Source organism: Doryrhamphus excisus, chromosome 5 (genome assembly GCF_030265055.1).
Source record: "Doryrhamphus excisus isolate RoL2022-K1 chromosome 5, RoL_Dexc_1.0, whole genome shotgun sequence".
NCBI classification, from domain to species: domain Eukaryota; kingdom Metazoa; phylum Chordata; class Actinopteri; order Syngnathiformes; family Syngnathidae; genus Doryrhamphus; species Doryrhamphus excisus.
In genome coordinates this window covers 10118229-10142753 of record NC_080470.1, presented here as the reverse complement: position 1 = coordinate 10142753, position 24525 = coordinate 10118229, and the positions used below count along the sequence as shown (strand labels likewise).

The window sequence follows — 24525 nt, the reverse complement described above, 5'->3', positions numbered from 1 at the left end:
CACTGTGTTCCTCCCTCTTCTGGAAATAAGCTTTTACCACAGCCAGTCGTCAGGAAGAGCATCCGGAATTTAAAGGGCTCAAGCCAAAAATCAGTATGCGGATCAAAAAGATCCGCTGTGGCGACTCCGTAATCAGGAAAAAGTCGAAAGAAACAAACAAAATTTCCATTTGTATTGTAAAATCTACCACTATCTGTCCTTCCATGTTCCTGTCCTTAATACCGAACCTGCCAATCATCCCCTCAACTCCTCTATGTCCTTCACCAATGTGGCCATTGAGGTCTTCACTGACTACTTCTCTCTCTCACTTCTGGGAATACTCTTCACCGGCACATCCAACCAGCTTCACAAATGATCTTTCTCTTCTGTATGTATGCATTGCATTACATTACATTACATTACATCACATTCATTAGTCCCCCAATTGGGAGTTATAAACAGATGGTGTGTGCATGTGTGTATAAATATATAGTATGTATACAGTATATATATATATACATACACATGTGTATAGATTTACACACACATATACTGTGTATACACACAGCATATATATTAAGTGTATACTACGTATATAATAATCCTATAATAATATAAAATAGTTAGAACAATGATCTCGGTTGTAGTGTTTGAAGCTTGGCGCACCTTCACAGCGACATAAAGCTATATCGCTTTTATAAGCTCTTATTGACTGAGGACCCCACCAGGGCAGAATGGGAACTACAACTACTCATGCAGTATGTGTTGGATAGAGTTTTGACTTGGGGTACAGGCCAAAAGTTTGGAGACACCTTCTCATTCAATGCGTTTTCTTTATTGTCATGACTATTTACATAATAGATTCTAAAAATTAAGAATGAACACATTGAATCATGTACTTAACAAACATGTGTGCCTTGTCAGATATATACTTTATTCATCTCCAAGATGGAATTTCTTGCCTTACTAATGGGACTGGGACCATCATTTGTGTTGTGTGTCCAAACCTCTGATATGTACTGTATATCAGTATTTTCTTAAGGCAGGAACTGTTCACGTTTGTGGAAGTGGTCAATAGCAATAAGCATTCTAAAAATGAATACAATTTTGAGGATTTTTCAACACTTTAATACAGAAATGTACATAGGGAACAACATTAGTTTTATTTCCTAAAACAGCCTACTGAACATTAATATTACAGTTAAAACATCTATACATCAGCAAATGTACATAAATATAAAACACATATATACACTCTTAATATATTATTATATAAAGATTTGTGTTTGTTTTTTGTCTTTTTTTCATTGGAAGCTTAAACAGCTTGAAGAGGGAGTGTTTCACAGACGAGTCATTGTACGATGGTTAGGTAGTTTTTTTTATAAACAGTTGTTGGAGCTTGTGTATTTAGCATCAACAGTGATAGGGAAGTTAATTTTAAATACACAAAACGTACTGCTGGCGGTACTGTTAAGTGCTGTTTATCACTGGGACACTTAAGAGATGCATGGCAGAGTGACATTTTGATATTTACAACAAAAAAACATTAATATTTCTTCTTGTGTGAAATCCTTCAAATGAAAACAGAATCAACATTGTCAAATCTTCTCGTCATGCTTTCCTCAAGCTAATGGTGCTTCCACCTGTCTTTTTGAAATTTGAAAGTATATCTATGGTCTTTTTTTTTTTTTTACAAAAGCAGCACAAGAATGAGTATGACTGTGAGAACAGAAGACGAGCTGTCAATTACTACTGTCTGCGATGTCCCTCTGTTGTAAAGACGGGGTGTCCTCGGGGAGTTCTGCTTCAGTTTACTGGGCGGGAGTGCCTTTAGGTCCTCTAGGGCGCCATAGGCCGCCATGGAGAACTCGGGGTCTCCTGTGGTGAGTAAGTCAAACACACAAGATTGGAAGTAAACGTCCTCCACCTGCAGAGTCTCTCGACATTTAGCCGTCGCTCGCTCCACTGTGTAGACCTGGTGAGGCGGTCGCAGTGGACCCGTTTGGTGTTGTTGCTGCTGGCTCTGGCGGCCCAGCGTGTGCTCCTTGATGAGCTCGTTGCGTGGGCAGCCGTGCAGGCACAGCTGCAGGCCGCTGCCACCATCTTCAGACAAGTTCAATGTGTCTTCGGGCATGCGGATGGCGAATGTCAGGTAGCTGCCCACACGACGCACAATGATGGATGTGCCGATGTAGCGTGCCTGGATCTTTACCTGGCGGCCCACTCCGGAGCCGCCGCGCTCGGAGATGGTCAGACTACTGCTCTCGCCGCCGCTGCGAGTGCCATCCTGAAAGGCCAGAGGCAGGTCATCTGTGGTGGCCTGGTAGACTTTCTGGTCCGTGCAGCCATGGTATGACTTGAAGATGACTGTGATCTGGAAAGAAAACAAAAAATAATATCAGTACCATTCCAAGACCTGAATCTTGTACAATAACCTACACTAAATGGTGCCCACATGACCAGTACCGGTGACGACCACACGGTGGCAGCAGAGAACTAAACATGTAAAACACTGCGCCTTAGTGAAACAAGCCATTGAGCTACTGAATAAGACCCAACTTAGAAAATGAAGCACTATGCTTTTGCAGTGTCAAGGGTTTGTTTTCTAGCTGAGCTCCGAAAACTAAGTAAATAAATCTGGGCTGAAGAGTATGTGACAAAGCAGCCACCACAGGTCCATTTACACTTTCAGAGGGGATACTGTAAGTTGATGGATGATTTCCTGTCTCCAGTGTGGCAAGTTGAAAACAACTTTGAAGGCGCGGTGGGGGCATACGAGTTGTGGTGAAGATATGATCTTGCTCTCAGAATAGGTGCATCAGAGACTGGGGTTTTGGACAATTTGCAAGGAATCTGATGGAGATAGGTGTTCTGTTCGTTGGTTTTAACATCAGTTTTCAGACTATATCAATTACATTCCATAGCATTTACCAGGTGAAAAGTAACACCACCTTTCTAGGCTGCATTCGGTGTGCCAACCTGCAGCAGGGTTTTCTCGTTCAAGACTCCAACTGGGACATGGGCCCATTATTGTTGTGTCAAATGGCTCGTACGTATCTTTGTGTGGACTTTACATGTTCTCCCCTCTCCGTATGTGGGTTCTCACGGAGTACTCCAGCTTCCTCCAAGATTCCAAAAGCATGCTTGGTTGTGAATTGAATTGTGAATTGTTGTCTGTCTATATATGTTCTGCTGGCTGGCAACCAGTCCAGGGTGTACCCCGCCTCTTGGTCCAAAACCGCTAGGATAGGCTCCAAAATACCTGTGACCCTAGTGAGGACAAGCAGTATAGAAAATGGATGGATGGTTTGCCTAGTGTATTTTGTTATGTCAGTATGTGATACTTAATAAGTGTCTGTTCTAAGACGTAACCAACTTTCTAATTTCAAGTCTTGGAAAAGTTACAGCTTGAAAGACAGTCTTTTGTTTTAATTGAGAAAGGACACTCCTCCCTTCCCAATTATTCTTTTATTTTTCCACATCATCTCGTATTTACACAAAAAGTGCCAGGCTAATTACTTGACCAGAGGGGTGAAAAAAACATTCCAGATTGCAGCAGCGGCCGTGGTGGAGAAGGAGAATGTTTGAGTGAGCGTTAATCACTACCATATGACCACCCATGTGTTAAAGGTAGAGCACTCAAGCATGTCAGTGATTCCACACCAGTGAAGGACTCCCTCCCTCCTTGCTACCCCCCCCCCCCCCCTCTCATACATCTGAAGCCGCCCCGAGACGAGAGGAATGCCGGGGAGACTCGAGAGGCACTGTGGAATGACGATTAACTTCATATGTTTTGGCACTTTATGGTGAGACTTTGCTAGTGCCCCATAATAAAGGTTCTATGCAGGCAACAAAAGAATGGAGGTTAGCTTACTTTGCTGGTTGCAGTGGCACTGGAGCCAAGGACCACCGGAACGTTGGTCACCTGCACTGACAGGAAGCGGTTGTCAATCAGTGGCCAAGCCCCTTCCACCTTACACGTCTGAAACTCATCACGGAAGGTCCGTAGGTGTGGGTCTCCAAATAATCCACAATGGGCGTATTTCTTCTGCTGGCCGCCTGAGCCAGCAGTCAGTACTCTGTTCTCGTAGCTGCACAGCTGTGGCACGGCTGGCCGCAGCGTACTGGGCATCTTTGCAGAGGACGTGGGTCCATCACTCGAGCAGTTGTGCTGAGAGAATAACTCCTTTATGCGGAACACGGCCGAATGGTAGACCAGGTCGCCCCGACAGCTTCTGGCTTGCCGACGGGTACACAGAGCATAGGCTCTAAGCGCAATGCAGTAGTCCACATCAGTTGCAGAGTCCTCCTGCAGGCCGCTAGAAGGTGAGGTAGACGCCACATACTCAGTATTGCAGCGCTGGATGCGACACTGTTGGCAGTGAACTGGAAAACAAAACACAACCATGAGCATCATTTGGCATTTGTTCGCAAATATCAAAAAATCTAAACTGACACTAAGGAGAAACAGCAATTGGCTGTTTTTATGTGATCCTGCTAATAACTAATTTGTCCGCAGTGAAAATATGACTTTCTTGATGTATAATGCTGGCCATTTTGATTCAGGTCTATTGTGTTCTTAGTTGTTTAGCAAATTCGGAACCAACTCTGATTGTGGACCTTTAGTTGAACTGTTTGAGCCTGGTGGACGTAATGTACGCCTGGATTTATACTGTATGTCTAAGTTATTAAATCTGATTTAATGCCTACAATCCATATTTATTTACTATTTACATGTATTTTAGAAACGCATATCTGCTATCACTGTTTGCATTTACTAAACCCCCAAAACAAGCTACATACCCAAATTACATGTTAACATCTAAAGCGCTAACAATGCAAAAGAAAACAATAAATAAAGACCATTTTGAGACCATTTTAAGATGAAATATCTGTAAATCTAATAAAGCCGCGTTGTTTTATAGTATATAGGGATGTGGATTATACATGGAAGCCAACAGGTGGCACCAAACGACTTCTTCCCAAGTCAGTCAGAGCTTTCCTTGTGGCACTCCAGTGACACAGGCACCCATTCAAAATAAAAAATTCTGTCAAATGTAGTGAGCAAACAACACAGGGGGCATTATGATGCAAATTCCAAGATCATGGTGATCAATGAAGCATACAACTGTTGAGCAGCTACAAAATTATGGTATTCCTTTCTATCCCAATCTACCAGTCACTGATATTGAAAACATAATTTAAAAAAATTGTCTTGTCTCCAAAAGTGGGTCTTGAAAAAGACCAGTATTGCCCAGTATTTCAGACACTCAGCTAACTACCTATTATGTTGTTGCTCAGGGTTAAAGAAGACGTTGTTGCTGATGCAATTGCAAACACTTTATGAATGTGGTCCAAAAGAAGAAATCATTAGTCAATTGGGCAATGTTAACTACAGTGCTTCCTGTCAAAAAAGCCAGTCATTACCACACAGACGAGGGTCTTCAGTCATGAGGAATTCCCCCCTGCACATCTCCACATAGCTGCCGTTTGACACCCCTGCACAACCCTCAAGGTCCATTGTTTCATTGAAGAAAGAAAAAAAGCACCCCACATCTTTAATGGTGCCCCCTCCACTGTGGCGTATGGAAAACACCTCAGGTGGTTGCCTGGCAACCTTGACATGCCAGTAACTGGAAGCCATCAGGACGTTCAAAAAGAAAGCTTTTTTTGCCTCTGCCATTGTTAAAGTTGACTTGACTTATACAATAGAAGTACTATAGACATAAACAATGTTTGCACTGTTGTATACTTTAATTTAGCAGGTTGCAGGTTGCCTGGCAACATTATCAAGCTAGCTGCCACGCTTGCGCACTAAAATGAACACACAAACCCTTGATTGACACAAGCTGGAACCAGTTAAATGCTAACACATAATCGCATATTGATCCAATCAGGAAGTAGTAGGACCTGACTCAAGGATAGCATATCAGAGTAGCCACTCCTTTCTGGGCTTCCTGCTTCCAACTTTGACAGTAGAAGTCCAGTATGCTGTACTTCGTGACATCTTCCACACAATTTTATCACTTACTGTCAGGCTCACATTGACAGGATAGTGCTAAAATTTGGAAAAGATCTAATTCCAATCTAAAGGTATCTGATTTCAAGGTTTCTTTTTTCCTCTGGGTGCTGCATTTACCCATACGCCATACACACCTGTGGCGTTATGCCAGCCTTTGTACAACTTCAGTCCCTATTCATTGATACAAGAGACACTATGGTGTCACCACCCCAAACCATGGGAATGTTTTGCAAGACCACCTCTTCCCTTTCATAGAGGTGTGACTTTGCAAAGGGAGGAGAGGGGGGATGACAGATGATTAATGCACGTCACCATGGCGGCACTTCAACACTAGCCCTGATAAAACAGAGATGCAGTGTAAAGAGGTCAAGCCAGAGGCATTCAACATCCCTTCTCAGAATTCCAACACGGCCTCAGCCACTTTGCTTTTTCTTGGGGGGGGGGTCCAGCACCCTGACAGTTATCGCATGGGAAACCAACTGCCGCAGCACTTCTACCGAAACAATAGCACATGCTTTAAGGACCACAGTGTGTAACAGTGGATTCCAGCACAGTCCGGCTCAAAACCGGGTCCACACATCCTCATTGAATGTGAACTAAGTCGGGCACCATAAGCCAACAGGCTAAAAGCCTAGGCCTGGCAACTTGTTGTCCGGCACAGCTCTTAAGGCATCTGGGAGTGAGGTTTACATATCACACAACCACCGTATGTCACGCATTACACTCGCCCCCCCAAAACCGCACTCTCACCTGGGTCACAGCACCAATGCAATGTGGTTCAGCCCTGCGCACTTCCTGGGCTCAAACACAGGTCCACACATCCTCATTGAATGAGAATTAAGCCGAACCCCAGCTATTGTTCAGCACAGCTCTTAAGGCATCAGGGACTACACAACGTCCAATTGCACAATCACACTAGCTGCCATGCAACCATGAATAAATTGTCATAACTTGCAGTGCTACTAATTTTTCACCATTCTTCAACATTGTTTCCATTGTTAATGTATTAATATACCTGGTGTCACACCATATTTTATTTAAAAAGAAACAACAGTCTTTTATAGACTATTCTGGACCATAAGACCGTAAGAAACGTGTAAAAAAAAAAGGTATTTTGTGATATTTCAGCCTGAGGTACATAATAGAAAGGCTATTATACATCCAGGAATTCTCCTAATTCTAACTACTAACTACAAACAATCATGAAAACAACAGCTACGTATATAGGAACATACTACGAAGTGGAATAAATAAACATTATTACCCACCTAAACATGCCGTCGTGGTTAGCTAGAGGATTGCTTTCTCGCTTGGTACCAAATACTGGAGCCCCCCGGCAGCATCCATTCATGGCATGATAATAACTCAAAAGTGCCGACAACATTCGACGACAAGGTGTGTATAAACGTTGCAGTAGTGACCACAGTAAACAAAACAATCTTTCTGTGTCCATCTTTGTGCCCTAAAAACTAATTAAGCTTGATTTCCCCCCTCCTGATTACTGGACGCTGTGGAGCGACCTAGCTAGCAGCTAACTTCGGAAAGTGGGGTTACAACTTGGACGATGGCGATTTATCCCAAAAAGAGAAGAGTATGGAATTAAAATGAGACGTGGGGTATTTAGAGCGTGTTAGATAAAGTTATTAAGGTGTTGTTTTGGTCCATAACGGTGTCATGGTTAGTAAACTCGTGTGGTTGGCTAGCAAAGTGGAGGCAGAGGGGTACTTTGTCTCCGCGGTGGGCTCAGTACTTTTTAAAAACTTTTTTTCTTGTACAACAAAGTAGTTTAGTTCTGAAAAACGTCAGCGAGTGAGGTTTGAGTAACAGAACGCGAGGAAACATGTTTCTGACTTATTCAGTAAGAAACCAGTTGCACTCGAGTCGAGTGTAGCGGATTTCTACAGCTCAGCACGCCGGGCTGGAACTGCAGCAGCACGGATTGAGCGCATACCGTAGCGCTTACCTGATGGATAGAGCAGCGAAATCACGACCATCGTCAGCGTCACACAGTCCCAAAGCTGCCGCTTAGCCGTGATCTGAGGTCCGCTTCTCCCCATGCCAATCCATTCAGTTAGAATGGAGTTCCTCGACTGCTTCTCATCGACACCGCGGCTGAAAATCAAGACAAAAAATGTTGTCTTCTTCCACCAAGCGCTTGTCATTCAAAAGGGGCCCCCGTCTTCAGGGCGGTTCTACCGAGGGAGGGGTTTTGAGCCTAGACCGGGGGCGCCCCGAAGTAATGGCTGGCCAATGGAGGACTAATTTGTTCTTTTTTTCCCTAACAAACCACTTAATATTTACATGTAGTGGGGTGAGGACACCGCAAAAGTGGCCATTGGGGTCTGTCTCATTGGTACTGTTTGGAATTAATTGAGAAGTTGAAGAGATTTTGCTACAAAATATATTTAAAAAAAAAATTAAAAATCTTTCTTCCCCTAACTACTTTCCACCCCTCATTTGTAGACTTTATTCTCACCACTTTGCATTTTTTCTCTCATGACATCACCATTAAACCACCTCAGCCTATGTACATTTCATTCTTAGAATATTTGAAATTTATTCTAGCAACTTTACTTTTCTCTCGTCCTATAAATACATTCTCAATTTTGTCTTTGCAATCTTTTGTCTCATATTATTACAACGTTAATTTCCTAATGTTATGACTTATTTCTAATATGTTTTTTCGTAACTGATCTTCATGCCTTTCTGACTTTTTCTCACATTCTGTCATTTTTTCCCTTATTGTATGACAACAATTATCTCATATTATTACAGCTTTGAGAGATCTTTTCTAATACTTATAATTGCAACATTCTTTCAGGATTCAAACTTTTTTCTCATCCTTTATGGTTATACTCGCGAAATGTTGCACCTTTTTTGTCGTACTATCTAAACTTTATTCTTGTAAAATGACATTAATTCATTCATTCATTTTCTACCATTTATCCTCAGCCTTTGTCTTTTATTCCAACCTGTTACCAGCTTTTTTCTCGCAATATTTCCACATTATCCTCATTACGTAGCATTTTATAAATAAACAAAATGTATTGTTGAATGCAGTACTTGTGCTTCAGACTGCAAGTCCCAAGGCTTTAGGACATCTGTCTCTCTTGACACTCCACCACCACTCCCTACCACCCACCCTCCTGAAGACAAATGTTGGCACGTTTTCAGAATGAGGCGGGCGGGTATCACCTGTTGTTTTCTCACTCCTGAAGGTGCTTCAATGACACAGTTGTGGGTGCAAACTAACACAGGATATCTATATCATACTTTATTTGCTGGCCTCCATAAAGAAAACTTTTTTATGGTGCTTGAAATTTGAATTGCTTAATAGCTGGCATGAAAAGTGATAAGGTGGAGATAGTAGCCTTTATCTAAATTGTTTAAATTGGCTCATAGTTGTATTCATATGTGTTGAACCACGGCTGCTATCTGTTATTGAGGCCAAAAAGGAATCAAGTCAATGATTTTCTCACTGAGCACCATTGGTTCTTTCCATGACATTTTTAAGCGAGCAACTTGTATGTTACTCTTTCCCTTTTGTGGCCAACTTTCCACCTCACTCACTCCTTCAACGACACTTCGTCTTTCATTTGCACAGCTGCCGTGAGGCCGGACCATCTGCAAGGCACAGCGACTCAAGCCGTCAGCCCCTCACCTGGGACATGCTGCGGGCTATTTGAGCCGTGCAAAGCAAGAATTTTAATGTGCCCGGCCATTACCGTACGAAATGTTGGCGTTATATAAACCCAACTGTTGCAGATTTTTTTTTTCCTCCAATTGGATTAAAAGTTAATGTGTTGTTTTGGTGTAGCTGGAACATTCAGACCTCACTCTTGACTTTATGAGAGAGAAGAGAAGTGAACCCAGACAGTTACTGGATCACTGCTTCTTCTGTACACATGCCGGCTCCTCCGGCCACACAATTGTGTGATTCAGGTGGCCTGTCAGTCTCGTGAAAGGTCTTGACGGGCCCATGTTGATGTGGGGCTGATATATATAGTGAAGGGGGAAACGAAGACAGCTCAACCCAAGTGGAACCTTTGGATTGTTCTGAGCTGTAAGGAGGGGCCCTGTCACACTGCAACCACTGTGCCAACTTTATCCCCCTCGAGAGCTCTACCTGACTCTGTTTGTTCAGCTAATTTTGGGGGGTTTGCTGTATGGTGATGTTTTAAATCCCCCCCAAAACAACATGCACTAATGGGCTGTTTGTTGTGAAGACTGTTTGAAAATTAGAACACATAAACAATGTGTCAATTTGGTTGTTTTTTTTCACAATGACAAAATTTTTGTGAGGAAAATTGGGCATTTGTGAAGCTTTGGACAAATGTGGAATGTTATAAACAATAACTTAATTCAGATGTAAACAATGCCCTGAAGAAATTGTATGTTGAATGTCTTATCCACTTGTCTTTGCTTGCTTATGTATTTCACTGGGAAGGGGAATTTGCCCTAAATAGGAGACATTAACGTTTTCAAGCTCTGACCTTGGCACTTGGTACTTGGCACTATTGCTAGCCATGAGTCCTGCTAGCCAAAGACTAGGCAGTTATACTTCCCCCTCCCTCATTCATTCTGTACCATGTTAATTCTTGGTACGTCTCTGTACTATACCCAATGTTCCATAGCAAAAAATCGCAACTACTGTACGCTGATACCTCTAGTATGTATGAGGTGTTATGACATATTAGCAGTGTCATAAATGTACAGTTTGTTAGACGAGCCTTGCGCTCCATCACTATTCTTTTGACTCTGGTGTCCTGTATTAGCCCACTACACTGAACACTTGACTCGCATCCTTGTGTTCAGGTTTTGGTCAGGTAACTCATTGTCATTGTCGGATGGACATCGTTTTTAAATGCTCAAGAGGTGTGTTTTAAGCTGTGTCAGTTCAGCAAATTATAGACTTATATAGTAAATAATTAGTTATTCATGATAACCTCCACCTTGCACATTAGAAAGTTGTCCCTCGCCACATTGCAGTTTGAATTTCATGGCTCTATCACCGTCATGATTAAATCATACTGCTTTACGGTTGAATATGACATATAAGTAAAAAAAAAAACCCCACACATTTTAGCACATTTTATGTTTTTCCAAGCATAAAAATGGCTAAATGAATAAAAATTACAAATATGAGGCTGTAATCTTTGGTGATAGCATCAGACTCGATCGCCTGAACGACAGGCTTTTATTGCAGGTTCAGAAACAGGAACAATAATAATGACATAATAATAATTATAATCATGATAATAACACAAGCTACTGTTGTGGCCATTACCCATTCCAAGATAAAACTCAACCCGGAATCGCTGAAGTCACTTCCTGGTCTACACATGTCCGGAACACATTTACTGCAACAAACACGAGTGCAAGTCTTATTTATGTCTTAAATTTATTAGTTTCTCTGATTGCGTTGAATTACGAAGCTATGCCACATGCCAACATGCCAATGTTCAGATGCAGTTCGGTCGTAATAACCCAGTGCACAACAGAGCGTAAAGGAAAGGAATTTTGTCTCAATTCGGTAACCAGGGTTTACCAACGGTAGCTCAGCTGGTGGAAACTTTGCTTCAGTTCTGCATTTGACAGTTTGGATGTGGCTATTTTGGCGTGATTGATGGTTTTAATAAAACTCCGCTCACCTGTTACACTCTTCATCCTTTCTATCATTTGACAGCATTTCCTAAAAGGACAAAACACAGTAGATTTCAGGTTAAAGCAGTAGGAAAAAGAAAGAAAGAAAAAAAGCTTTAGTAACAATAGAGCTGATCTTTGTATCCCTGCTAAATGAATGCGAGACTGATGATCACTGAAGCAAACAGCTAATTGATCCAGGTGGATGGTAAGGATGACTTCAGCACATGAAAGGAAGTCCTGGACCGCCTGTCAGAGGCAGTGGGGAGAAAGACCTCTTTCTTTCTTTTCTGTGTTTCCTCATGAGCATATTGCATTGTAGGACTGTTAGCTCTAAAGCATATTGTAGAATTTCAATATATAAAGTAGTGTGTGCATCACTTATGACACATAATGTCTCTAAGTGTTTTACTGCGGCAGAGAGACTGTTGAAAAAGCACAGCAACTTTACCAAGTGAGAATGTGACGTGAAGTGAGAAAGGAATGGGGGATGGGTGGAGGAAAGCTAGGGGGTGGGGGGTTGAAGGATTAGGTTTCCTCTGACTGTGTGTCTGGGCAGCTCCACATGTTCCTCATTAAGGTCCTCACACTGTGGGACCAGCTCCACACCGGGATGCTTGTTTTTGTTATTAGGCCCAGTGTGCTGTGGTCTGGTGGAAGGCCTGAAAAACAGCACCAGCTTCGGGACCATATCCTGAGCTCGAACTCAAGAACTGTACTGATGTGACTTATTATATTATCAGCTTCCATTTTGTTTACAGTGACAAAATATCAACTCATCGCACTTCACTGACCCGTCTGATCTACTCTGGCTGTTTACACAGGACGTTAAATCCATCAGCAATATTGTTTACCAGAATGTTTACAAAGTGATAAAAATTTAATTTGTGGCAGGAAATTGTTGATCTGTCATGCTTCCTGCGCGTTGCTACATTTCACGCTCGTCCAGAGCTGTCAACTGAGAGGCCGACGTCAAAGATCGGAATCAGTAGCAGGCACGCGCCCTGTGCAGCGTTGGCTGTAAGAGAGTATGCACTTATTGAATTTTAAACAGGAAGTCAAACAAATTGTGTGTTTTTGTTTGTTTCAAAGAAGCTCTCTGAAATGAAGCGGCCTATGAAATAGCTGAGTGAGATTTAGAAAGTGAGTGCGTGTGTCTCGCCTGTGCAGGAGATCTGTTATCTGCAGTGGAGATAAGGGCGACTGTGGTGTGAATGCATAGGGGCCAGCCATGATAGCATCTCCACTCAAAGATCCCACTTACAGCATCTTGAATGATAGCTGACAGCATACACAAAGGAGGGAGGGGGTGTTGCTTGAGTGTTTTTATAGGGACCCCTCAACAGGTAGGTATCTAAGCAGGCCTTTGTTTACACTCTACTCGTTAGAGTAAGCAGGGTTTACCACATGTGAATAATCTCCATCCTAGTTTCCTTATTCATTCAATTTCATATTTAAACATTTATTGTGACCATGTCGTAATTTTGTCTTTCTTTCCCTCTTTTTCTATTTCCGCAGTGCCACTGTTGACGCACCGTCAAGCCGTGCTTGTGAATAGACAGTCAACTGACAAGGTAACCCTACCTCCAGGGTCGGGGGGTCACACGGGACCGATGAGGGATGATGGGTAAAATAAATGGAGAGCAACACACAGAGGGACCTGTGATGTTCTCAGTTGAAGAGAGGTAGTGGGGGAGGGAGAGAGAGTTCAGGCCCATATGACCTTTGACACTCAGGGCTGCCTTTGTGTTTGTGTGCATGTGTTTTGATGGTTAAGCTCCTCTCCATCTTGAATAATTATTCTTTGTGTTTTTCAACAATGCAACCCCTTTTTCAATGTTCTGAGTTGAAAACAAGGTTCTACTCTTACAAAAATACAGTGGAACCTCTGAGGTCAACGTTTAAGTAACCTTAAATTTGTAGTAAACTTTCAAACTAAAATAATTTCAGAAAATTACAACCAAAGGCACTGTGCAATGCATGATGTTGATGTCAGCACTCGTGCGCTGATATCACTACCGGCGGCACAATGCGCCTTTCAAGCACGGTGCACACGCTCACCAATACTGTGCTCTCAGAAGCAGTTGGAGAGGACACGGGCGTTACACGTCATTCATGCCTGACGCAGTTTGGCAAGTTCCTCCGACAGTAAAAGTGCTACATAGTGTCCATAGTATCTGCATGCTCCCAAATCAGTACTGAGGCGGTACTAATTCCCAAATTTTGCCCACACCTGGGTTGGGCCCGGAGCTTTAGCCGCTGCCTGAAGGATGATCACATCACTAATACCCTTCAGTGGGCATCACAAAGAAAACACAAAAAGCTAAAGCAAAAGCCACATAGCCGCACGATGGACGACTGGTTTGCATGTAGGCCACACAGTCAGGAACCTACAGTGGGTTCGATTCTCCACTTGGGCATCTCTGTGTGCAGTTTCCATGTTCTCCCCGTGCATGCGAGGGTTTTCTCTGGGTACTCCGGTTTCCTCCCACATTCCAAAAACATGCTAGGTTAATTGGTGACTCCAAATTGTCCATAGGTATGAATGTGAGTGTGAATGGTTGTTTGTCTATATGTGCCCTGTGATTGGCTGGCGACCAGTCCAGGGTGTACCCCGCCTCTTGCCTGAAGACAGCGATAGGCTCCAGCATACCCCCCGAGGATAAGCGGCATAGAAAATGGATGGATGGAAAAGCCACACACGCTTTTTTGCTTTAGATGTTCACTGAGGTGGAGATTTCAGAGATTATCTGTGCATTGTTTTGTATTGGAATTGTATTTAATTTCAGTGTTATGTTGATTGTTGATTGAAGCTACTGTGTGAGTCAACACAACCTCCAATAGAATGTTGTACTCCATTAATATGCAACAGTAGCTATTATTTCTGCCTGCCCTGGCCCTTCCAGGTTAACAGTCCTGCACCAAGAACAGATGAGCAGACAATAACTAACACGTATAACAATATTTATATTTAGCCCCTCTAATCTCCAAAATTTCAGTCCTAAGAAAGCATTCATGGAATGTTATCCCCAGCCTGACTGTGGATGTTAAATGCGGAGGAACGTGGCAGGCGTGTGCACACATTTACAGTGCAAGCACAGCTATAGATACAGACCTATAGAGTGAACCATTGTTGGTTAATGATGTGTATTGTAATTATCTTTGAATAGTCTCAGATTATTTTGAATTTAGCAGATTTTCTCACATTTACCCAAAAAGTCAGAAAATCAGTAGGCCCATGCTACCCACAGTTGACTTCTAATAAGCTAGTTTGTTAGTGGTCCCATTGTCGCACAATATAAATATTTTTAGTTGAAAAGTATACTTTCAGTGGCCTGTCAACATGAACATTGTTCCCACAATCTCAATTAGCATCTTTGAAGATGGAAAACGGAGAAAACAAGTGCAAACTTACCTTGGCTGTATGTGCTTGTGGTATATAAGCTGCAATATGAATGGACAAACGTTGCTAGCCCTCGCTCCCTGACAACCTCAGCTGGCCAACTAAGTACTCGGGCAGCCACGGGGACAGATAGCCATTGGAGTCAAGGCACATGACAGCAGCTGTCTGTTTCAAGAATCGGCACTTTGATTAGGGCAGCATGGTAGTGAGCGATGAGGCCTAATTCCAACATATCTGGGTAGGGCCCTTCTCACCAAATGGAAAGAAGATTGAAGCACATTAATCAGATAGAGGCACAATGCTTGCAACAACACACACACACACCACATCTAGGGGGTTTATAGATTATTGGAAGGCTTGGAAGCATATGTCACATTTGGAAACCTTCCTGAATTCTCTAAAATTCCATCGGACAAACAACAGAGCATAGTAGCTGACTGGCCCCAGCGTAAGCCAAGCATGTGTGCAATGTAAAAGAGAGTTCTGTCTGTTGATCCACTTCTACAACCCTGGCCCCACCTACATTTGTCTCTACACTTTTATATACTTTTTTATATTGTGTACATCTTAAATTTTGCCCAGCCACTTTTCTGAGACCTTTATTTCATTTCATATGGGCTGGAAGTCTGCAATGTCAGTTGAAAACTCTCAGTTATCTTCTGCTTGTGACCCAAAACGGTTGTAGGGTTAACCGTTCTATATGACAAAAATGCTAGTCAAAGATCCTCTATCCCCCTGCAAGAATGTTAGTTGCTCCCAAGTTTTGAACTGAACTCAAAGGCTGGTCAGATGCCATTCATAGGCCGGATTTGGCCCGTGGTTCGCCAGTTGAATAGCAATGATTCAAAGCTTTATGTTTTGTGTTTAGTTGGGTAGCGACTGACTCTGCACCCTGCCTGCATGATACAAGACTGTGTTCCTGGTGATTTATAGATGCAGAAAAAGTCAGCCATAGGGCCTCGGGGCTAAGTGAGGGGGCGAGAGCACACCAACACTGCTTAATTCAAGTCGGAAAAATGCCATACTGCACTGTCTTTCAGAATCTTTCAGACCCCCTGCTTCTTCTAACTGCTATAAATTCCACTCCAAAATTCCAATGCCGAAAGTGGGGAAAAAAGGACATTGTATTATTTCACTTCACGTGTGAGTGCATGTTACTGTTTCACCGTCTGCCAGGCAGCATACAAAATGTGTCTTTGCAAGGAACAGATGAGAGCGTCAAACAAAAATACTTTTTTTCCTTGAACGCGTAAAACTGCATATGATTCATCCAGCATTGTTCTTTGCCACCCTGCTCTCAGAGTGTGTTCTGTCCAAACATTTTGGGCTAGCAGCTGTTCCCACAGACAGCTGCAGGAGGCATTCATCGCAATTAAAAAATCAAGCCAATGTTGTGTTTCAGTTGATCCATTGCTATTTCTACATGTAATCCCCCTGTCCCATGCCTCGCCTGTCTTTTAGCAACACACAAACACGTGTAGGAATTTTTAAAAGCATGCACAATGACATGCTGATGGGGAGTGGACATTGAGATTGATTTCTTTGCTGGAGATAAAAGGCCCAAATTGCGACATGGCACTATCGGATTTGAGGCATTACTGAAGCCAGAGCTGAGAGGAGCCACGTAATCTCCAAAGATTTACTGGGCCGCAGATTTTTTCCATATCTTCTTCTTAGAGGTATGCGGCTACACAAAGTCTGGCTGGCGTCGCTGTGGCATTCTGTGGAGGGTTATATCGAGCCGTGTGCCACGAGGCACCATTCTGGTATAGCTCAAGCACAAAGCATTGCGCGTGAGCTTGCATGTTCAGTTGTGCTTCTTTGCAGTCGCACACAAACACACACACGGACATGTAAGCAGTTGTTGCCGCCTTTCACAGCTACACAACAGGTGCAGGGAGGGTGTCGCAGAGTTGAGAGGTTGGCCTGATATGTAGTTTAGTTTCAAATGTGTGTGCTCTTCTGGGACTTTTATGGGGGAAAAAGGGTGTTCAAATACCAGCCCTCGAACAAATGTAATACTCATGGGGGGTACATTAATACAGTGGACTCTCTGAAGAACAGACAATGCCATTGTAGCCCAGGTTGTCATGATTATGCAGCTAGTACAAGGGTGTAGCTTTTCCATGGCACTGACAACCTCAGAGTAAATTGAAAGGGTAGTTTGGATTTTTTAACATAAAGTTGTATGACACCCTTGGCCATCTCTGTGTGGAGTTTGCATGTTCTCCATGTGCATGCGTGGGTTTTCTCTGGGTACTCCGGTTTCCTCCCACATTCCAAAAACATGCTAGGTTAATTGGTGACTCCAAATTGTCCATAGGTATGAATGTGAGTGTGAATGGTTGTTTGTCTATATGTGCCCTGTGATTGGCTGGCGACCAGTCCAGAGTGTACCCCGCCTCTCGCCCAAAGACAGCTGGGATAGGCTCCAGCACCCCCGCGACCCTCATGAGGATAAGTGTCAGAAAATGAATGAATGAATGAAGTTGTATGACATCCCCATTAACATTGTTGTGTATCAACACTGACTTACCCTCCACTTGGTCCCGTGAGCCGAGTGAGTCCTGGTCGGATTTCAGTGATGAGGAAAGTAGTTCCAAACTAACTGAATGTAGAAGAGGAAAAAAGTAGTTCCAAACTAACTGAATGTAGAAGAGGAAACTATCTGAAATCCGACCAGAACTGGGCTAACAGAAGGGGTAAGTCACTAGTGATGCACTACACTGCTGGTGAAGATGTCATACAATTTAATGTCGAAAAATCCGAACTATGAACTATGAAAGGATATGAACGTCAAACCTTTTACGGAAAAAGTAAACAATGGCATTTCTCTCCTCACATAATGGTATCTCCCAACACGGTGCCAACCTGCTTTACAAAAGCACGGCGGTGGCGTTGCCTCTTTCAACAGCTGATTTGTACAAATCACATGCACCTCTGAGCATTCATGCCGCAATCAGCGTGATGAGCTGATTCATTGAAGATTATTCGCCTGCAGAAATCTCCTTGTGAGGACTGGCCAAGTTGCTGTCAGGATTTTAAAAGCAAGAGTTAACATTAATCCATGGCAAAGACCAAAGATGTTTTATGTAATAGGACACGCTGTACCAATACCTCCTCAAAGAAATACAGTAAAAAAGGCTTTCTCGATTTCTCTATTGGTTGTGGAAAAAGAAAAACATCACATTTTAGCTCCTGGTACATGGACTACAACTCAAACTTACTTTGGCGGCAATTTTGACTGTGTGAACAATTCCATTAATATCATGGTTGGGTCTGTATGAAAGGCCGGATCTACTGTTGCAGCTTAGCTTCAACTAACATGCATGTTTTTGGCAGGTGGGAGGAAGTCAGAGTACATGAGTACTGTAAATGTGAGTGTGAATGGTTGTTGGTCTACATGTTCCCTTTATTGCCAAAGCATTTTTTTTGCCCAAAACCATGGATGACCTTTGAAGCCATCTGTCGTGTTAAAACGTGAAGCATGGGCAGTGATTTAAGAATGCATATTTCTCACACATTTTCCTGGCATCTTCATCAATTACATGCAACCATGGAAAATGTTTTACTAACCGTATTTTTGGCACAATAAGGTAATTGACAATGTGCCTTATAATCCGGTGCACCTTATGTGTACAGTTCCAAAATTTGTGAAAATGTTGTAATCAGCTGCACCTTATAGTATATGCATTAGAAAATCCCATCTGCCAAATGTTCTCCTTCTGGCCTACACCTCATTTCCTTCTTCTCCTTTGTCAACCCTCACTTATCCTCATCTTCCACCTCATTCAGACTGTTTGTGAATAATCGCATTCAGTTATAGGAGCGCTTTCTCATAATTGCTCGGGCCCTCATGTCGTGGAAAAGCCAGGGCAGAGGCCAGCGGCATCAAAGCCCGACTGATCATTCCTCAGCCTTCCTTCACTGATGGGGGACAGAGGGAAAGGAGGAGGGGGTGGAGAAACACAAATACAGATGGACAAACAGACTGTGAGAAGTCAAAACTGAAGCAGATGTGGCAATACTAGTCAATGGACAGGACAGACAACAGAAGAACCGTAGCTGAACGGATTCTCTTCAAGTAAACAACCGTTGGTGGCACAAATAAGGGATTATGGCAAGGAAAAGGACCACCTTAAAGCATGAGGTGATATCATAGATTAAGAAAGAGGGAGGGGTCTAATAAGTCCTGCTGCTGGGTAAGGGGGGGCAGGAAACTGAAGCAGAAGCAACCTGAGAAGCTGAGGCCTCAGTTTGCAGCTGTGCACTCAAAGTTTTTCTCTTCCCAGCTCTTGCAGCTGCGGGACTGACAATGCTTCATGTACCCATGACCTCTCCTCTACTTTGCATTCTGGCATATGTTGATGTGAACAAGAAACCTTCACAACAGTTAGATACGTCTTTAATGTATGGTTATGGTCATGGCTTTATTTGGACTTGATGAAGTAACATGTGAAAAACTGACAGAAACACTATATACATGTATAAATAAGTGCAGGATGTACAATATATTCCAAAGACATAATAATGTCTATTCATGTTGTGTTTTTCACTCTAGACATTACAAAAAATGGCAGTGCCAGTGCTGACATAGAAAGCATGCAGTCATCTCAGCAGATGTTGTGCAGAGCACTCATATTAGTAAAAAAATTACAGTGAAACAATGAGGTGAGGATTTACATGATCCACGCTGCACCACACACCCGTCTGAGTCACATACCAATGAAAGTATTTTTATGGGGGCCTGAAATTCAAGGTTGCAATGTATTAAGTGTATTGAGTATAGTTTTGACAACTATATTTGTGCAAGGGCCCAATTTTTTCTTAGTAGAAATTGTGAGGGCCAAATATTAGATCAAATGAAATTAATATTATATATTTTTACTCAATTGTGGCACAAACTCATTAACACTGAACAAACTCCTCCCTACTGAAACAGGTTGAATGGAAACTAGCAGGTGTTAGCTGAGTTTAGCATGCCAGTTTGGTTGTGGGTGTGCAACTCAGGATCCATGAATATATTTTCACCATGTTGTGTTTTATAGCTTTAATGTAAGGAACTTTTCACAATGCCCGCTGATGACATGCAGGTTCTAAGTGAAGAAATACAAGAAGCACGTTTGTTTTTGAACGCAGCTCCACACACACAGGACACACCTCCGTGACTGTCCTTCAAAACAAAAAGCTATAGATTGGTGTGGCATTTAGGGGGGTGAGCACTTACAGTTTTCAAGGCTTGCGATGTGATCATCTGTCAAGCAGCGGCTCAAACTTCTGTCCCAACTCGCTGTACTTGCAAGTGTGGTCAAAATTTGGGAATGAGTATCGCCTCAGTAGGTAATTTGGGAGCATGTAGACACTATGTAGCACTTTTAGTGCAGGAGGAACTTTTGTTGTCTGCAAGGCTGTGTTGGGCTATGGATGACGTGTGACACGTTTGCCCTCTGCACTGAGCACTGTTGTGGTGGGTGCACGTCAATCTCTGCACTTACCCGGTTCAGCTGTCTCATGATTGTTCACAGCTTGCATGGACCATGATGGTGAGCCTTGAAAGGTGCGTTGTGTGCACTGATTTCAGCACGGGTCCCAAGCTGACGGACAACTGCCGGCATTTTGTCTCGCTATGTTAATTATTAATTCATACCTAATTGACTGTGTGATCTCACTATGAATGTGCGGCTGCCTCAGATTTTTGCTGTAAAATGACCAACCCCCAATAGATTTAGTGCCATCCATGTTTTACTTTTATAGCCCAGGACTCTATCCTGAATTCATTTTATTCTGAGGGTTTGACGGAAACACTCAGATGTCCAGATGTGGTCCACGAGCCACCAGTGAACATTCCCTGGTTTAAGTGAATGTTCTTATTTTCTTTTATTCGTGTTACTGTTTGTGGTCATGGTTTTAGTCATGCTATGTCATGCATAAGATTTTGTTTATGATAATTGTTAGCTACAGTCGTAGTTGTACTGGTTTTCGTTATGGTTTCATAGTGGATGTTGTTTTTTTTATGGTCGTCGCCACAAATTGTGGTGATGTTATGGATTTGGTTGTAGGTAAGGTGATGTTTATTGTATCGGTTATAGCCACAGTTATTGATGTCATGGTTAAAGCTGTGGTTGAAGTGGTAATCATTATAGTAAACCCAATATATGATATATATGCTACTTTGTTTATTTGATTTCTCTTTGCTCCTGTTCAAAAATCATTGAGCAAGATGCTATAATGATCATCTATTGCTTTGTCCATAGTGCGTCCCCCGGGTGGGTGGGGAGTGGTTGGGCTGTTTACATGGTACAAGTTCATGCAAGGGTACTATATATGCAGCTTAACCAAGCTGAGGTTATATCTTTTGGGGGCTGTCTGTGGTAGAAGGTAGCAATGTCCCCCTTTTGTGAGTTTTACCACTTGTATTCATATTCACTTACACATCAAATACAATCCACGGACACCCCTAAAGCTTTGAGAGGAGCCAAGGAATGCTGTGACTGACAAGTACCCCACCCCACAGGGAGGCAGATGGGGGTGTTTGGTTAGTCAGTTCATTTGCAAACAAAACCAGAAGGTGGAGGAGGAGTGCATAATATGTAGCACCACTCTGAGAACTGAGCCCTTTGCCATGCACGGCACCTTTGTTGCCAGATCACAACCAGATGTGCCAAGTGTGTCCAAATAGGAATGGCTGTGGGAAGGCAATTTTCAGCAATTTGTCAGTTTTTTGAGTGAAACCCTCCTCCCGTCTGCCCCCCTCCCACTTCCCCTCAACACACAAGACAAACACTAGCAAAGTAGGATGATCATCTCCAACATGAATGCTCAACTCTTCTTTGCCTGCAGCATCGTGAAGTGATGAGAGATATACAGTATGAGGTCTGAAGACGGGAGGCAAGACGAGGCCTGCAGTATTGACAAATAACCACCCACCTAACGTTCATGCATCAGCATTAGCAGGATGAATTACTGACTTACTTACTGAGCCAAATGTGGGGGGTGCATTTATTTGCTTGCACACACCTTAAATCTATCATCTTTGCTCACAATGGACACAAAAACGTAACAAAGACAAGGATTAAGTAAAGAAAGAAAAGTTAAATACCTTACTGGAGACATGTCATAAATTATAGCTTTACTCTGAACACCAGCTTTATTCTTTTGCTTCTTCTAAAAATCTGTTTTAACTTTATCCCACAAAGGCATCAAGCAGTTTATTATATAGTATATTTTCAAGGGGCAATACTATGTGGATATGCTTTAAAATAGTCAGTGTGCAGCATGTTTTGCAGTATATATTGACTATCCACTGAAAATGAGTCAACACATTGCCATTATTGTCTTAGTGCAAGTGAGGACATGCATTGAGTATTCACTTTCTCTACACAAGTGAGTACACCATACAGCAGGGGTCTCAAACTCAATTTACTTGGGGGCCACTGGAGCTCGGGTCTGGGTGAGACTGGGCCGCATCAGGTTTTCCAAAAAAAAAAACCCAAAAAAACGCATTTATTAAAAACAAAAAAATTAAAAAAAACTTCGCTTTGGTTCCAATTTTCTACAAGAAAAGCTCTGATAAAACATTCCACTGCTCTCAAATATCTTACTTTTTATTTTTCTTCACAAAATAAGATGAAAAATAAATAAACAAATCAAGAATAAAGAAAATCAATTATTCAGTAATAAATAAATAAATCTAATAATAATAATAAAACGGCAAATAATAAAAACTTAATAGACTTATAACTTAAATAGAAACCACATATAGTTGGTGGGTAGACAAATTATTTTTTTCAGATTAAAATTAACAAAGCATTATTAGAGCCCTGTAGACATGACAAAACACGACTATAGTCACATTTACACTCTTTTTATTTACAACTTATTGCACAACGGCAGGGTCTTGAGACACATGCTAACTTGCAAACTAGAGCACTAGCGACCTAAACGGTAGCCTTCAAGTTATTTCCTTTAAACTTAAATAGCCAAAAACTTACCACTTCCACACAGATAGGGAGGATAACTATTAGCAGTTATTTAACCTTTAACATGAACATTAATCAAACGTAATAATTTTTTCTGGGTACATGATACCATACAGCATCCATATCAAGCTTGCGCGGGCCCCACTAACATTAAACTTTCATATCAAGGCGGGGGCCTCAAACTAGTGTCCTGCCGGCCACATTTGGCCCACGGGCCGCATGTTTGAGACCCCTGCCTTACAGTGAACATGTTCAATATGTGTCCAATAAGTTTGTTTGCACTAATCCTCTTGGACACGGAATTCACCACAGCTTCACAGTTTCACAGGTTTTCCATCGTCATTCCGCTTGAGGATGCCCCACAGATGCTCAAATGCGCTCATGTCTGAAGGGGACAAACACCATCACCCTCAGCTTCATCAGCAAGGCACTAGTTATCTTTGAGTGTGAGCTGCTGTAGCGGGATTGTCTATTTATGATGTGATAGGTCTAAAAAGTGAATAAGGTCTTGTCACACTGCTGCATTTTTGTCACCAGTGTTACGGCCTTGTTGCAAAGACTGTAGCTAACAAGGGGCATGAGGCAAGCTCTGATTCGGATTAGCACAACAAAGGGACACGTGACACTCTTAGATGCTAATAAGAAAAACATGTAGAGGTGGTTGGAATCTGTAATCCAGCGTTTTAACTGTTGTGTTGTGTCTTGCCATGTTATTTTGTAACAGAGAGAGGATTGCCGGTTGCAACATTCTTCTGAGTAAATCCCACCCACCGAGATCAACTTTATAGATTTTCTCAAGCCACAATTTTGTTAGGCATCATATCTACAGCATCGACAAAAGGCTTTCAATTACGTGACACTTCGTTGTCGTCATTCAGCTGTAAACGATTCAACCCTCCTCGGGTAACCACAATCTGGATAGCTAGACTCTCCACAGAAGTTTGAATCCTGGAACCAATAAAAGGGACAATTGTAAGTGGTTTTGCATAACGTTGCTGTCAGTCATGTGTCTTATTACTCAGAGAGAGCAAGAGAGAGGAAGAGAGCTCTAATTCACCGCTAATGCCTGTTTTAATTTGTTGCCTCATTGCTTTGGAATTCGGGATAAATTGCTGTCATTGTTAGTCTCACTAACAAAACAGTTAGCCTGGCTGGGAAAGTGTTTACTATATCTTCTGCAGTTTGTTGTTTTGACAGAAATGATGACATTCACACAGATCAGCAGAAATAATGGGAAACTGTGCAATATGCCTTCCAGGCAAGTAGTTGGCCATAGCCCTTTGTAAATATGCATCAGCACGCCAACTGCTAAATCTGTCTTTTCCATACTCAATGTTCTTCAGCATAAATATATATGAAAAAAAGAAAAAGGTATTGCAATATCACCAACGCTGTATTTTCTCAGAGCTGACTGACTGACCCGGAATCTGTTTTGTCAACTATTTTGCACATACATGCCATCTCCCTATCACAGAGCTGCGATATTTACTGTAGCTTTT

At 42.3% G+C, this 24525-nt stretch overlaps 1 protein-coding gene and 1 long non-coding RNA gene across 3 annotated transcripts in view; one reads left to right on the top strand and one right to left on the bottom strand.

Annotated features, from left to right (window-relative positions):
• Positions 1–947: 947 nt before the first annotated feature.
• rgmd (RGM domain family, member D) lies at positions 948–15159 on the bottom strand. Of its 2 annotated transcripts, XM_058073833.1 has the most exons (5): positions 15060–15159; positions 11653–11693; positions 7965–8113; positions 3854–4365; positions 948–2353 (listed from the first exon to the last, which is right to left on the bottom strand). In XM_058073833.1, exons 2-5 carry the CDS (start codon positions 11688–11690, stop codon positions 1670–1672), a joined length of 1383 nt encoding a protein of 460 aa, XP_057929816.1. In that variant the 5' UTR covers positions 11691–11693; positions 15060–15159; the 3' UTR covers positions 948–1669. The 2 variants fall into 2 exon arrangements, with proteins under 2 accessions (XP_057929816.1, XP_057929815.1); XM_058073832.1 differs by lacking the exons at positions 11653–11693; positions 15060–15159 and having other exon boundaries at positions 950–2353; positions 7965–8311.
• The window catches only part of LOC131129893 (uncharacterized), a 42887-nt gene continuing 25647 nt past the window's right edge, over positions 7286–24525 (top strand). The window contains exons 1-2 of the long non-coding RNA XR_009129915.1: positions 7286–7396; positions 13163–13218. This is a non-coding gene — a long non-coding RNA (uncharacterized LOC131129893). The remainder of the gene's footprint in view (positions 7397–13162; positions 13219–24525) is intronic.

Bases quoted from the DNA above. Each gene is read 5' to 3' on its own strand.
- rgmd (XM_058073832.1), bottom strand. From the start codon at position 8,163: ATGACAAGCGCTTGGTGGAAGAAGACAACATTTTTTGTCTTGATTTTC. The intron at 4,366-7,964 runs GTAAGCGCTACG...TTTGTTTTCCAG, and splicing joins TTCGCTGCTCTATCCATCAG to TTCACTGCCAACAGTGTCGC. The intron at 2,354-3,853 runs GTAAGCTAACCT...TTTTCTTTCCAG, and splicing joins GTGCCACTGCAACCAGCAAA to ATCACAGTCATCTTCAAGTC.